This window comes from Eumetopias jubatus, unplaced genomic scaffold (genome assembly GCF_037043125.1).
Source record: "Eumetopias jubatus isolate StellerSeaLion01/CBP00866 unplaced genomic scaffold, mEumJub1_p1.0 scaffold_10, whole genome shotgun sequence".
Classification (NCBI taxonomy): Eukaryota; Metazoa; Chordata; class Mammalia; order Carnivora; family Otariidae; genus Eumetopias; species Eumetopias jubatus.
In genome coordinates this window covers 93,238,738-93,255,482 of record NW_028274816.1, presented here as the reverse complement: position 1 = coordinate 93,255,482, position 16,745 = coordinate 93,238,738, and the positions used below count along the sequence as shown (strand labels likewise).

The following is a 16,745-nucleotide window of genomic DNA, read 5'->3' as shown; positions in this document are numbered from 1 at the left end:
AAGTTATGTGGAACAAAGCCTAAGCTTTGGAGTCCAACAGACCTGAATTTGAATACCAGCCCTGCTACCTATATGACCTTGAGCGAGTTACCTGGACTCCCTGGAATTCAGTTTCCTCATTTGTAAAATGAGGGAGTAGTACTTACCTCATAGGTTAGTTTTAAGTATTAAGTAACGTAAGGCCAAAAAAGTGCTTAGTACACAGTAAAGCATTTAATGACTGTTAGCTCGTATAGCAGCAGGATTAAAATGGGAATAGAGACAAGAAAGGAGGAAGCAAAGAATAAAAAAGATATGGAAGGAGTAGGAAGTTATTTTTAATTTATTTTTGGCTATTCAAGAATTGATAAAATCTCTCTCTACAATTTGGAGAGGCGGGGGTAAGGGGGTGGTTGCTAAATATTTTCCCAAGTAAAGACACGAAGAAGCAGGAGGAAGAGGTGGAGGAGGAAAACCCAACTAGGGACAGCAATCATGTCCTATAGCCATGATTTCATACATCAAAGGATAGCACAACACCAAAAAGGAAAAAAAATCTTTGGAAGAGTATAATATAATAAAAGACAGTCCATCCTCCTCATAAGGATGACAAACTTACATTGATAATATTTTGTTTGCCCACCTCTAAATACATATAAATACTTATATGTATCTAAATATATACGTATATTTGTATCTGTGTACTGGTATTTGGGAAACATTGGTCTACAGTCCAATCAAGCTGAAGAGACAGATTATTTGAAAATGAACATTACAAACAGAACCATGGACTGACTTTTTCTGTGTTCCAGTGATAGTTTGATGGAATCTCTAACTCATATCTAACTTCTGGCATTGTCCCAGAAGCAAAGTTGCTTAACTCTTTATCAGTCTTAAAAAAAAAACAACAAAAAAAAACCCTCTCTGACAAAATTTTTTTTTAAGTAATACGATGAATGCATTCATAATGAATGCATTGGTATCCAGGAGATCATCAGGTTAAATTTGGAAAATATTTTAAATATTTTCCTCCCTTAAAGGAAGTTACTTAATCTTTAAGATTTTATCAAGCTTTTAAGATCTAGTGGACCATGAACACCAAGCCCGTGGCATACCCAGGACTGTGCCCCTTCTGGGATTCTCCACATTCATCATGATGGCAATGATTGTGTCATCTCTGGGCACACTCCCGAATATAATTTCCATCAGAATCACATATTGTTCATTTTGTCTTAATATTACATACTCACCTTGCCTTTTCAACGTTCGCACAGTTGTCCCCACTCAACTGACTCACCCCATCGCCATTTTTCAGAGAAAGATATTGCCATGTTGCAAGAATACAGGTGGTTGTGGACAAGACTAGAGCTGGAGTACCAGTAGAGCTTGCCCACTGCCAAGAGCCTGGCTCCCCCCAGGGCCCTCACTTGCTCCCACATACCTGATGCAGATTATGCCTGAGTGTATTCCACACGTCCCACATGCCCCCAGCCTTCATGTCATTCTCCAGGGTGACAACCCAGAAGGCAAAACGTGCTGAGGAATCACTCTCCCACTTATTTGATGAGGATCCTCAGTGTCCGCCAGATCTTCCCACGTATGCCCTGTTGTATTTTAAAGAAGAGTTTTGTAAAGATCTCAAGCTGTAGTACAATCTGAAAAACATCAAAGTGAGTTAAAGATGAAATTTTAACCTCTATTCAGAATCCTATTTTTAAGGCTTAATAAGACCCATGAACATTTTTGGCAAAGTGTTAACTGCTTAACAATAATTAACTATTAGAGCTTTCACCAGTTAGGTTGCTTACGGCATCAGCCTGAAATAGCTCTCCTTTTGCTTCCCAAAATGTTAATTTTTAATATCATATGGAAATGTTCGAATCCACTTCTTTCTCTGAAGCTGAATGCAGGGTAAACATTCAGTTGAGTGGTGACATTTTGTTTTATGATTTTTAATTATGATTCAGTCAAAACTGGTGGGGTTTATGATTGCACAGATTAGTTATGATTTTTCTCAGAAACTTTTGATATCATTATTCTATGAAAGGCCAGATTATCTCAGTGTAATTTGTCGGGTAATTATTATTTTTATTTAGTATGATTATAGTTCCACTACTTAAATATTAAGTGCCAGTTACGTGCACTGAGCTAAGGTGAATATAATCTATAGTCTTTTACTCTATGTCTAAAATCAAGTGAGTTTTGTTCTTTACCTAAAGCATATTAATCAGGTTAGTATTATTTCTCAATCTTAAATCTCAAGTCTGGTTTTAAAAATTGTCCACACTTTAGCCACCTCTCTATATCCATCTCGTCTGTCAGTTTGTCAACCTCTTTATCTACTCATCTACCTACCGTGTTTCACCTGAAATGTTTTGACACTCTCCCTAGATCATCGTCATAAGTTTTTAGAATAACTTTCCAAAGATAATCTCATTACTTCCCCCAAAGAATCTCATTATTCCCTCCAGGAATGTAAGGTTTCATTTTCCACACAAAAACAAGCATGCTCTCTTCAGAACATCCTGGACTTTGCTCATAGATCCTTCCAAAACCTGCATTTATTTCTTTTTGATGTACTCTTGTCATTAAGCTTCTGAAAACGAGAGATCCCTGTTTCATGCCCTTGTGGTCACTTGAAGAACCCGCAAATATTTTTATCTTCAGTCTTGGTCAATTAAAAGCTAATCTAATCTCAAGAAACAAAATTACTTTGTACTTTAAAAACATATTACATGATTGTGGTAGTGGATATATAAATCCGGACACGTGCTAAAACTGCATAGCACTAAACATACATGCACGCACGTGTACATATGCTCACACACGCATACACACACACATGCACTGAACACACACAATGAACACATGACAGACTTAAGCTTACCACTTCTACAAAGTTGTAGTTTACTTGACTTGAAACGCTCCAGTAGTCATTGAAATAGTAAGTTATTTTTACTATTTGGCTCCATGCTCTTACAAAATATCAATCTTAAAGTTTCATGTTGGGCCAAGGAAATTTGGCTCTTTCTTATCTCTGGCCCCTCTTGCTCTGTGACTATGAGTGAGCTGATTATTCTGTGCCTCATTTTTTGACATTCACTATAAGAATGTAACCTTCCCTGCTTTGTAGAAGTGCTGTGAGAATTAATTGAATTGATGCCAGAATGGGAACATTTAATCAAAATTCAGAAAACAGATGAAAAACATCTTTATTCTCAGTAAATGGATTCCTCCACTCATAGCAAAAGGTTCAAGTTTGTATTTAGAAATAGTAACGTACTGCTATTATATATTTTGCCATTTATTTCACAATGGTCTTAACATAGGATGATTTACAAATCCTGAATGTTAAACTTTGTTAGTGAGTTTGCTCACTTCTAAAAGCATAGATATTCCATATTTTATTGTAAGTATGCTATCATTTATGTCCATAGTACCAATGAATATTTCTACAGGACTTGGCTTCTGGCAGACTCCAGGCGGTCTCTATTTATTGTCTTACAATATCGTACTCTAGTTTTGCCACCGAATACTAGCTGGAAAAACTGAACTTCAAGGAAGATAACTGACTTGTCCAGTGTATCTCACCAACCAGCCCTGTTCCCCTAGAACCAACGGAATTCTATTCTAACCAGGACTAAGTTGTTTTTTTTTTTTTTAATTAGAAGAAGAAACAACTATTTCCTGCTTTTAAAAAGTTATCACTATTGAATTTGGAAGGAAATGGATACGTCCAAACCCAAGGAAGAACCATGTTCTCAGCTCATTAAAAAAGGTCCTTCATTGGATGATTACTTAGGAGAACTTAGAGGGGACCCATTCGTGGAGAGAACTAGTTCTCCAATGTGGAGAATACTACAGAGGTCTCTGAATAAACTTTCATGGATATCTATCAGTTGGGGAGCTGTGTCATGATAAGCTGCTCTTCCACACCAAAACCTTGTCTAAAAGAAAAAGGCTAGTGAGAGGAACCAATTCGTACGGCAATTGATCTGACCGTGTGGTTCAAGTCCTGCCTGTCTTTTGGTTCGATGTCATCTCCGACAGTGGGAAATGTGCCTCTTTCTATGCCTCTCTCTCTCCATTTGTAAAAGATGGGTGATAATCACATTTGTAAATGACGTAGGAACTTAAGGCATTTAACACAGTGCCCAGACCTTAGTGAGGACTCAAAAATTGTGCAGAGTTAGGTAAGGATAAAGAAGGAGCCCTATTCATTATTTTATTTGGTCATTACAGTTCCAAGTATTAGAAAAGGCAAAAGCGCTTTCTTCATTCTAATAAGTCTATTTCTCAGTGAAATAAAATGTGACGCTTTTCATATTTTTGAGATCACAGATGTTCTTTTCTTGTGATGAGTAAATGTTGTGGAATGTTATAGTGGAAATGTCTTCCAAATATATTTGGTTCACCAGTTGTTCACCATTCAGTTTTATTAGTCTTTTGTTGTGTGGAATTTCATGCGTTATAGTGTGCGATACGTTAATTGAAAATATTTAGTTTGTGGATTAGAGTTTTGCCAAATCCACTCTTTTGTTAAGCATAAATACATATAAAATAGATGCCTCTCACTGAAGAATTGGAAGTTATAGCATGCTGTTTTCATTTTAGATCATAGCAGAACTTCAGACAACCATTTCCTCTCTGAAAGAGGAGAAGAGCCGGCAGCAGCTTGCTGCAGAAAGGCGGCTCCAGGATGTTATACAGAAGTTTGAAGATGAGAAGCAGCAGCTGATTAGAGATAATGACCGAGCAATCAAGGTAATCTGAAGACTTCAGTAACCAGTGGTACCAGCTGCTTTAATGTAATTAAAAGGAGGGCTGAAATCGCAGCAGTGGGCAGATGAATGCAGGTATCTGGCTTGCTCACACAGCCTGCTGGAATTCCATTCACTGGACTCTACCTTTGATGTATCCAGTGACTCAGGCTGACTTCCCTCGAAGAGATCACATGCCAGCATAAAAAGTCATTTTTGGCAAGCCCAGTCCATTCACACTGAACAAATATTTGAAAAATACCCTGTCCTTTCTCTTGACAACCACTTTGGAACTGTCTCTTGAAATTAGGATGACTGTTTTAGTCAAGTACTGCTGGCTAATAAATTCAGAAGTCAGCTTCCAATTTACATTCTATTCTTTGCCCACATCCTTTCATTATGTATTCACATAATGAGAAATAACCTGTTTGAGGTTTGGGATGGCAACCATTTGATGTGCTTTGACATAGTACAGGGTAGATGTGTTGCTGCTGAGAACCTAGGCTGTTTCCAAATGGCTTCAGAGAATCATGCCTTTAACAGCAACAGAAAGTTCCCTGGACCCTGATTCTTTAGGTGATAGGCAGTTAGATCTCAGAGTAGTTTTTTTCTTGGCTTCATAGCAGCGAATATTATTGTAAGTGTCTACATCACGCTGTGTTTAATCTGTGAGGATAAGCATCTGGAAACCTTTATAAATAAGATTTAAAAGAGAACAAAAATTTTTTTAAGAATTTCCAGCAAAAGATTATTTTTCAGTGATTTTACTTTGTTATAACAATGCTTAAAGCATGTTGAGTAATCATACAAAGCAAGGACAAGTAAAAGAAACATTTGGGTTTTATCGCTGCCCTTTCCTGCCTAACCCCTCCGTCTTTCTTTTCTGTAGCCTATTGTAGGCAATCCGAGTAATTTACGGAGAAGCTAGTGTTAATGTACGTTGCTTTTTAAAATATACTCTTTAAGCCTGGACAAGACTGAATGGAATAAAAAAAAACCCTTCAGATAAGGACAAAATCTTGGAAGCCATTTCATCCAGCCTCCTCACGTTAGTGGTGAGGACTGACTTTACTTTGTTCTTGATGAGATTTTCCTTATATATTGCCATCAGCCAGCTGCTTTTCCCCCTATGTGGGATGTGAGACAAAAAAGAGGTTTCTTTTTTATATTCTGGTAATTGAAAAAAAATCTTCGAAGCTCTTCTCATTTATAAATGCTCAGGAGGTACTCGTTGATCTGTATAACTGTTTTGCTTGGCATGAACTGAGCTGAATACTTTGTTTAAATTCCTTTAGTTATATAAAAATTTCATTTTAAGTGAATTTTTTTCCATTTGATGTCCAAATACCATGCACTAGGCAATTTCCAAATTTTAAATAAATAATTGAATCCCAATATACGCAAAAAGGGAAAACATAAATTTACTCCATAATGGCATAGTTTCTAGTATTGTTTCTTAAGACTAAGAAAAAAATCTTTTATTTTTTAAAGATTTTATTTATTCATTTGACAGAGAGAGAGAGACAGCTAGAGAGGGAACACAAGCGGAGGAGTGGGAGAGGGAGAAGCAGGCTCCTGGCTGAGCAGGGAGCCCGATGCGGGGCTCGATCCCAGGACCCTGGGATCATGACCCGAGCCAAAGGCAGACGCTTAACGACTGAGCCACCCAGGCACCCCTAAGAAAAAAATCTTGAAAGAAATATAATTAGTACAACTACCTATTTTAACTGTTTTTGCAGTTTTAATCCACTTACCTGTTAAAACAGAAAACCATTGTGACCCTAATTTCCAGAGAAGTGTCAGATCTTAAAGACTGAATTTAAAAGATGTACATACTTAAGATTATATTAAAATATATATTATATGGTACTTATGACCTCCGGAACATAGGTACTTGAAAATAACTAAAATTAGAATGTAGGTACGATATAGTTCAGTTTTTTGTTTTGTTTTGTTTTTTACGAGGGGAGAGAGAGAGAGAGAGTAGGGAGGAGGGGCAGAAGGAGAGGAGAGAGAGTCCTAAACAGACTCCTTGCTGAGCCTCGGACCCTGAGATCTCAACCTGAGCCCAAATCAGGAGTCAGCCGTGTAACCGACGGAGCCACCCAGGCGCCGCAGACACAGTACAGTTTCGATTGACTCAGTTAGATTATGTGTAAAGTAAATGACCGTTGTGGGGTTTCTTTACTAACCTACATAAGATAGGTGATTCATTAGCACTCCTCGCCTTGCTTTCCTTTTCCAGACTATGTCAACAAAAATGAAAGGAATAATAGCTTATTCTTATTTAAAAGAATAATAGCTTATTCTTATTCTTGATGTCCCACACTCTCTGCCAGACATTTTTATTCATCACCAGTCCCGTTATGTCATTTAGGCCTTCTAGTAATCTTTATAAGGAAGGTATTTCTATCATCCCCATCTTACAGGTGGGAGAACTGAGGCTCAGGCTCAATAACCAGTCCAAGGTCATACTGCTCAACAACTGTCACAGCCAGGTTCAAGTCATGGTCTTCCTGACAGGAATGGCTCAGCCATGAACTACTGGACACACACCAGTCTCTACATTCTGTCCCTGAAAGCCAGTCGTTGGCCAAGTGCACAAATGAACCGAGATAGCCTCACTCTCGTTTTCTGTCTGCCTGAGTGATAATAGCACGTCTGCAACAGCTGTTTGCTTTGGACACTCTAATTGTGTTGGAGTGTTTTGTACATATAGATACATGGATAGATCCAGATACTCGGAGAGAGGCACAGAGAGAGAGGCACATGAGGCTTGTGTTTGGTTTTCTGAAACCAAATGCATTTGTCTGCATCTATATCAAAACAAGCTAATATGTACCAAAGATTTTGTGATATTAAATATTACTATATTGAAATATTAGAATCAAAGAGTGCTGTATAAAGAGTGTGCATGCTAATTGTGAAATGCACTTGGCCCCACTTTCTGGGTTAGGGATGAGCTGAGCTCTCAAGCTGGTGATCAAGGATGAGGGTGGAGAGTAAATCTCGTACTCACCCTTCCAGAGCTTATAATAATGTCTCCGTGGATCAGCAGACCTTTTATTAAAGTAATTCTTGAGAGAAAAGTTCGGGTATAAAGTAGTCTACCACAATCCACTTGTTTAAAAACGTTTTTTATTGTTATGTTAATCACCATACATTACATCATTAGTTTTGGTTGTAGTGTTCCATGATTCATTGTTTGTGCATAACACCCAGTGCTCCATGCACAATGTGCCCTCCTTAATACCCATCACCAGGCTAACCCATCCCCCCACCCCCCTCCCCTCTAGAACCCTCAGTTTGTTTTTCAGAGTCCATCGTCTCTCATGGTTGGTCTTCCCCTCTGATTCCCCCCCCTACATTCTTCCCCTCCTGCTATCTTCTTCTTTTTTTTTCTTAACATATATTGCATTATTTGTTTCAGAGGTACAGATCTGTGATTCAACAGTCTTGCACAATTCACAGCGCTCGCCATAGCACATACCCTCCCCAAAGTCTATCACCCAGCCACCCCGTCCCTCCCACCCCCCCACCACTCCAGCAACCCTCAGTTTGTTTCCTGAGATTAAGAATTCCTCATATCAGTGAGGTCATATACCTGTCTTTCTCTGATTGACTTATTTCACTCAGCATAACACCCTCCAGTTCCATCCACGTCGTTGCAAATGGTAAGCTCTCATTCCTTTTGATGGCTGCATAATATTCCATTGTGTGTATATACCACATCTTCTTTATCCATTCATCTGTCGATGGACATCTTGGCTCTTTCCACAGTTTGGCTATTGTGGACATTGCTGCTATAAACATCGGGGTGCACATACCCCTTCAGATCCCTACATTTGTATCTTTGTACCACAATCCCCTTTTAAGGGCCACTAGTGTGGTATAATGTAACCTGCTAAAACATTTCTGGAGAATAATTTGGCAGTACCTATATCACATTGCCTGAGAGACATGCCCATTGACCCAGTTCCAGAATGTGCCCAAAGGTGGCAGTTAAAAGTTCACACAGAGCTTCAGCTAGCCAAAAAAATATTCATTCTAACATTCATTCATCAATCAAATAACTATTTATCAAGGTCCTGCTGCATGCAAGGCACCCACCATACTCACATTTTCTATTTCCTTTCTATATTTTTTTGCCATAGTACATAAACTAAAAATGATGTGCTATTGAAAATGGTATTGGAGAAGGATATTTAAGGATAGTGAAAATGTTCACAAGATAGTTTTCAATGAAAATACAGTTTACAGAAATTGTATATGAGGTCATGTTTGCAAATAAAAGTGCATATAAAGAGAAAAAAGAAGGTATTATATATCAAAATTTTACTGGAGGACATCTCTGCAGGGTGGAATTCGTGGTAATTTTCTTTTATCTTAGTTCCATATTTTTAATTATAACATCACTTTTGCAATAAGAAACAACTAAAACTATTTGGTGAAAGAGGAAGAGCCAGCAGCCTAAAGGAGTCCAGTGGATATTAATCATGGTAGCAGAGACCCAAGAGCAGGCATGATCCTGGCTGTCTAAGAGACAACAGACCAAGCGAGGTCATTCACAGAACAGAATTCCTGGAGTGTAAAAGGAGTTACAGAAACAAATGCATTCATTCAGGTAAATCTTTTATACCGTAGTATGCCCTATCTTGAGAGCAAAAAGATCTTTATCACTTACCTACTGCTTTAGCTCACTCCTTACCTTCAAAGTCAAGCTTCTTAAAAAGAGCCGGCTCTCCTGCATATAACACACCACCCCAAAACTTGATGTTTTAAAGCAACAACCGTTTTATTAATTTTTTATTGTTATGTTAATCACCATACATTACATCATTAGTTTTTGATGTAGTGTTCCATGATTCATTGTTTTTGCATAACACCCAGTGCTCCACGCAGAACGTGCCCTCTTTAATACCCATCCCCAGGCTAACACATCCCCCCACCCCCCTCCCCTCTAGAACCCTCAGTTTGTTTTTCAGAGTCCATTGTCTCTCATGGTTCGTCTCCCCCTCCGACTTACTCCCCTTCATTCTTCCCCTCCTGCTATCTTCTTCTTCTTTTTTTTTCTTAATATATATTGCATTATTTGTTTCAGAGGTACAGATCTGTGATTCAACAGTCTTGCACAGTTCACAGCGCTCACCATAGCACATACCCTCCCCAATGTCTATCACCCAGCCACCCCATCCCTCCCACCCCCCGCCACTCCAGCAACCCTCAGTTTGTTTCCTGAGATTAAGAATTCCTCATATCAGTGAGGTTATATGATACCTGTCTTTCTCTGATTGACTTATTTCACTCAGCATAACACCCTCCAGTTCCATCCACGTCATAAAGCAACAACCATTTTATATGCCTAGAATTCTTTGGATCAGAAATTCAGGCAGGGATAGGCTGGGTGGTTCTTCTGCTCCATGTGTAGCATTGTGGAGTTATGTTCAGCAGGAAGCTTGGCTGGGCTGCAACATCCAGTATGGCTCCAGGTGCTCTCCATATGGCCTCACTCTCTGGGTGGTCAGACCTTTCATATGGAAGCTGGCATCCAAGAGGAGTATTCCAATAGGTGAAGGCAGATCTGCACTTCCTTTAAGGCTACTGTAGGAAGATTCACAGTGGAACTTCGATCACATTCTATTGGTTGAGATAGGTCCCAGGGTCAGCCTGAACCAAGGAGGGAGTGGAATTAGCCTCTACCTCTGGAAGGGAGGAGTGGCGGAGATGGTGAAGCCATCTTGAACCCATACAATAATCTATGCTAAATGTCCGGTTTTCATCTCCCATTGATTCCTAACCTGTATGAAATAGTACCAAGTAGAAAAATAACTACATTTATATTCCTACCACCCAGAATCAACATTGTTATTTAACATCATAGCCTAGCTGCATGCATAGTTTTAAAGAAAATCTCTGTTGTTTTTGTAAAAAATGGATAATCACATATGCTCACAAATGATTCAAAATGTAGGGGGAAAGGTAATATTTAAAGTAACCCCAAATCCCATCACTCAGAAATAACCATCATCACATTAAGGTGAACATCATTTCAGATAATCCTACTACATATAAGGAGAAAAGAGAAGGAAAGCTAAAAAGACTCATAAAATGAGGTAATCCTCCAGATCCTGTATTTCTGCTTGTTTTAGAAAGATCTCTGGAGTTAATTTTACTTCAATTCAACAGATGAAAGAAACTAGTGTCTAAAGAAGGAATTATTAGACTTTTGGACAGAATTTGATTTGGGGTTGAAAATGAGTACATTAAGACATTCATACTTCCTCCCATAACCCCTGCTTTCCGCCTCTAGCCTGGGACAGTGGTATTATTTTTACACTGTCCAGATTTGTGATAGTCACAATTTGTCCATAACCCTATTCTTCAGTTTAATACTCATGCTGTCCTTAGTGAATTTGGTGCTTACCACTGGACCTTTTACCACAGCGACTCTGTTTCTGAAGTTTTTACTTCGATTTGGTTCTGGATTGGCTGGATTTCATGGTCAAGTCATTTTTGAAGACTCATGGTACTGTCTTCCCTGAATTGTTCATGTTTAAGAATGTCTGCCTATTTACCTTTATGTTTGAATGCCATGTTAGATGGGCACCGTTTGGGCATGTGTTTTCCCATGAGAACTGTAAACATTGCCCACCTAACATTTAATATTGCTGTGGGGGAGGCTGGGCAAAATTAGGTTTTCCTCCATGGAAATGATTTGCTTTTTTTTTTGAGGGATTCCTAAAGAAGTCTTTCTTTATTGTATTAAGGTTAGTAGATTAACCAGGATAAATTCCGTAATTAACCAGAATACCTCTACATGTTAAACATTCAATATATGTTTCTGAAGCATCGTGATTCTCCCCTCTCTATAAGTAAAACTGATTTATGGAGTCTGTGCATTTTCTCTAACCCAAGGGTGGGGGGGAAGATCTGGGGTAGAGGTGGTTGGGGTGTAGTCTGGTTGGGGTGACTGTTCTGTGTTTCCATGTTCATGCTACCTAAATGGGAGAGGGCATCTGATACGCCTTTGGGGTTTGAATTATCCCAATTTGGCATGTATCCCTGAAGTCCTGACACCTTCACTTTTCTCAGAAATAGAAAGCCCTGTTTTTCCACCATATCCTTTTCCACTTCTCACGGCCGGAAGAGGAAAAAGATGAGGTGGTCACTCATACAGCTTGTTTCTCTCCACATTTGGTGATATTAATGAGATTTCTCAGGATTTTGTTGACTTCTGACAAAATAGTGAATTGGGGGACATTGGCATATATGGAGGTTGTATCCTGATGTAATACTCTGGTGTGCTCCAGAATCATGTTTCTTTCCTTGACTATAGGCTTTTGACAGGGTGTTTTTTTTTTGTTTTTTTTTTGTATTATTTACCTTACTACTCTATTTCAGTGCTTCAGTGCATTTTTGCTAGTTTTTACTTGTTAGTCACTTCATTTGGTGTTGTAAAACCTTCTATTTGATCTTAGAAGCCCGTTTGACTCCTTTACAACATTTAACAAGGAACCTGTGTTCATCTGCTATTGCCACAATAATGCTGCATAACAAACAAGCCCCCAAATTTAATGACTTATAATAACAAGCATTTATTTATTTAATTTTTTGCAGAATATCTATGGATTATTGCTATGGCTTAGATTCAGGCTGTTGATTGGCTGCATTTGACTCCAGGCTTTAGAATGAGTTCAGGCCTACTCTATCTGTCTGCACAATCTCCCCAGACTAGTAGCTGCCTGGGGTATCCTCCTCATGGTGGATTATGATGAGTACAAAATGATGAACAGGAAAAAACATTCCTGCAGCCTCAGCCTCATTTCCATCCACATCAGTGGGGCAGGGAAACTATAGAACCACTCAAGTAAGAGTCCATGAACATCTATGAACAAGGATTTAATCGGCCACATAACAGTCTCTAAAATCTCCCTTAGCTCCATGGCAACACATTCCCAGTTCATCCACCATTCTGAAACCCTCTCTCCCACCTCCATTCCCTGTTTCTTCCTCCTCTTTTTACACTCAAAAATAGTGGTCTTAGGTAAGACCACTTCTACTTTCTCTGTATGCATCCTGGACAGTCTCACCTCTTCATTATGTAGCTTCTGTGCAAATGAATTTTGAATCTTCATCTCCACCTAGACTTTTTTCTGGGCTCTCAATCCAGATTTCTAACTACCATCACACATTTTCACTTGATGACCCATTAGGCTGCTCAAACTAGACATCCTATAAACTGAACACGTCTTCCTCTCACTCTTGCCTTGCCCCCAACCTGTTCTTCTTGTATTGATGATCTGAATTGACTGGTCCCTCAAGTCAGATTCTGGAAGTCCCCTTGAATGAATCCTTCTCCTCCCTCACCTCTCTGAGGTCAATTCCTAGAAATAATGCCTAAATATCTGCCAACACATACTCCATTCTGCAATCACTAGTTCCTACCTTCTTAGTCAGCCCTTTATCATCTTTGTCCTTGCCTATTACAATCCCTCCTATATAGAATCACTGCCAACAACTCAACTGTCCCAAGTCTATTCCTCCCCATGTTGATAAGGAGACCTTTCTAAAACACAAATATGAGCATGTGGTTTGCTACTTAAAATCCATCAGTGGCTTTCCATTGCCTAAAAGCCTATACTTGCCAGCATGGCATGCAAAACACTTGATGATTCAAACCCACAGTTCTCAAGGTGTCCTCAGACCTGTGTGTGTCCCTGATACCTTTTCAGGAGCTCCACAAGATCACAGCTGTTTTCTAAGACATCATTTGCCTTTTTCACTGTGTTCACATTTGCACTGATGATATAAAAGCCACGGTGGATAAAACTGCTGGTGTCTTAGCACAAAACACAACATTGTCACTAAACTGAGTAGTGATTATTTCCTTCACCACCATCTACTTGTGCTTTAAAAAAAACTGAAGCAATAAAGTATTCTATGAAATCTCAACCCTTGAGAACATATCTTTTTAATATTAATAGGAAGTACACACAAAGCACTTCTGCAGACTGAAGTGTGGTGTTGTCTCTAGGAAAAGCAGCTCTGCATTTGTTTGAGTGTGAGCTGAACTCTAGGCACCTGGAAGGAACAAGGACTGGCAAAGTAGGCTTATTCAGATTTGACTCTCTGGCAGAGGTGTTCTTGAGAAGGAAGTGAACCTGACACTTCAAGGCCAACAACTGGTTATACTGTTGCTAATGATAAAATCTGAGCCTTTAAGCAAAAATCAGAAATTTGGAAAACCTTGTACCATCACGGTAAGCTTGACAGCTCCCCAGTACTTAAAGACTTTTCTGATGAGATCAGTGGTATTACTAATGATGTGAATGGGAAGCAAGGGGGAGGAATATAATGAAGTGTATCAACATTTGGAAGATTTATATAACTCACTGTACCAGTGTTTTCTAAATGACCGATACCTGGTGTTACAAAATCATGTGTGGGTAAAAGATCCTTACAACGTATAAAAGAGAACAATGGATTTTTTTTAAGACTTTATTTATTTTTGTGTGTGCACACAAGAGAGAGAAAGATGGTGAGCATGAGAGGTGGGGAAAGGGCAGAGGGAGAAGCAGACTCCCAACTGGGCAGGGAGCCTGATGCGGAACTCCATCCCAGGACCCTGGGACCATGACCAAGCTAAAGGCAGACGCTCAATGGACTGAGCCACCCAGGCGCCTGAGAACAATGGATTTTAATGGAGTAGTAGGCAAAGTTCACAGCTAAGAGTTTCAAATTGGGTATTGCAGCTAACCTTTAAGAAACTACCACATGTCAAGCTTGGGGTTTTTTAAAAGATTTTATTTGTTTGTTTGTTTGTTTGTTTATTTATTTATTTATTTATTTATTTATTTATTAGAGAGAGAAGGAGAGAGAGTACATGCACACATGAGCAGGGAAAGGGGCAGAGAGAGAGGGAGAAGCGGACTCCTCACTGAGCAGGGAGCCTGATAAGGGACTCAGTCCCAGGACCCTGGGATCATGACCTGAGCCAAAGGCAGACGCTCAATCAAGTGAACCACCTGGGCACCCCTACTGCTTGTCAAGTTTTGATTTGTCCTAATGAGTATCCACAATCATCTGAAAAGGCTACTAAAATAATCCTTCCTTTCCTAATTACTTATTTGTGGGAGACTAGATTGTTTTCCTATACCTCACGCAGAGCAACACATTGCAAGAGATGGAGCACAGAAGCAGGTAGGAGAATCCAGCTCCCTTCTATTAAGCCAGACATTAAAAAGACTCAGAAAAATATAAAGCATAGCCACTCTTCTCACTAATTTTTTTTGCCTTAGAAAAGTTATTTTTATTAAAAATATGATATTTATGTTCACACACAATGGATTTATGGCTTATTTTAAAATTAATAAATATTTTAATATTTCTTAATTTTAATTTCTAATACAGTAAATATCAATAAATAGAACACGCATAAACAAAACCTCTGGGATTCTTTTAAGAGTGTAAAGGGATCCAGAGACCAAAAACTTTGAGAACTGCTGCCCTTTTGTCCGCCTCATCAAACGGCCAGTCCTCAGCATTCATGCCATGCTCCCCGTGATCCCATAACTGTGTGTGAGGTCCTTCCCTTTTAAGATTTAAATGTCATCTTTTCTGTGACGTGTCGGAGTGGGAAGCTCATGCCAGCTTTGGCCTTCCTCTGGTGAAGCTTTCACTGCTCTGTAACACTGGTCTGCAACCCCTGATCCAAACCGTGGATTGGCTATGTTCCACAAATCAGGATCTGCAGATTCTGGGAAGGTGGTGCGGTGCTTGTCCTTTATCCGGGGTGGGGTTGGGTCGGCACACTGCGCCCAGACACATAAATGCACAGTGAAACGTGCCAGTATCACAAATGGGACAAAGAAAGACTAGGAACCCTGGCAGACATCAGTCCGGTTTTGTTGCCTCGCAAGTGAACCGCAACCTTTCAAAAATAATTTGTGGTTTTCGGAGGATTTTTGAATTTCAGGATTGCAGATAGGAGATTGCAAATCTGTCTTTTGATTGATTGTCTTTCTCGCCGACTAGACTCTGAGCTTCTTGGGAACAGGCTCTTGCCACAACATTTGGTCCAGTGGAAGGTGCCAGAAATATGCTGAGTGAATGAATGATACTACCTCATAAGTCCAGGCTCTGAGCACTAATAGTGTCCATTTATTCTCATGTTATCTTATGGATGGCAGCAAGCTTGTAAATATTTTGGGATGGTATAGCAGATAGGTGTAAACAATTTTGATCTTGTGATAAACAGTGACATGTTTTGCCTGATTAGGCAGATTCAAATAAAATACCCTATAACTTGCATATATTATCTGAGAGTATAATTTGTCTCCTCCAGGGGAAGGCTCCCAAAAGGCTGTCCACCGAAGCAAAGTTATCTACATGTTAGTTAGCACTATCCACTGCACTCATAGAAGTTCACTGGGGGAAATTGTTAGAAATAGTTCTATAGAAAGACTGTGGAACATTCTTCTGGCATCACTGCCCCACCAGGGCTAAGCCCTTTCTTTGAAGCTAGTGTATTGAAAGTTCCTCACTGTGAAGCCAGATGTCCAAGCAGAGATTTCATATCAAGGAGAAATGTTGTAAAATTTTTGCTTGCAGGCATAGAAAAGAGATTTTAAAGCATTGATCCTTCTCTCCCTTGGCCACTGACTGGAGTTCACGAGAAAAGGTCGGCTGCCAGTAGGACATCTAGAAATCTGGTCTGTATTACCAGAAGGGCTTGAGGGAGGAAAAGAGAATATTTCATAAGATTGGGCAATTCTCACTGTGCTAAAAGCTTACAGGAATCCATTTCCCAAAGAATAAAATTACAAACCTCATTGTGGGGTTTTAGTAGCATTGAGAAACAGAAAGAAATCTCAGTGCCTAGCATTGGATGGCTTTGTTTGGGACCTGTTCATTATTTAATTCCTATCTCCCCTGTATGCACGTCCTAAGGGTGCGGGGGCGAAGTGGCATTTTCTTTGTGCTCTCTTGAATTAGAATTAATAATGC

At 39.4% G+C, this 16,745-nt stretch overlaps 1 protein-coding gene across 9 annotated transcripts in view; it reads left to right on the top strand.

Annotated features, from left to right (window-relative positions):
• The window catches only part of CEP112 (centrosomal protein 112), a 490,180-nt gene that overhangs the window by 341,649 nt on the left and 131,786 nt on the right, over positions 1–16,745 (top strand). For 7 of the 9 annotated variants that reach the window (XR_003610708.2, XM_028112476.2, XM_028112475.2 and 4 more), the window contains one exon: positions 4,594–4,743. The exons of the other annotated variants lie outside the window; for them this stretch is intronic. Coding sequence is in view for 6 of the 7 variants with exons in the window: in XM_028112476.2 (XP_027968277.1) it covers positions 4,594–4,743 (150 nt within the window). In the remaining variant the exon portion in view is untranslated. The remainder of the gene's footprint in view (positions 1–4,593; positions 4,744–16,745) is intronic. 9 annotated transcript variants of the gene reach the window in all.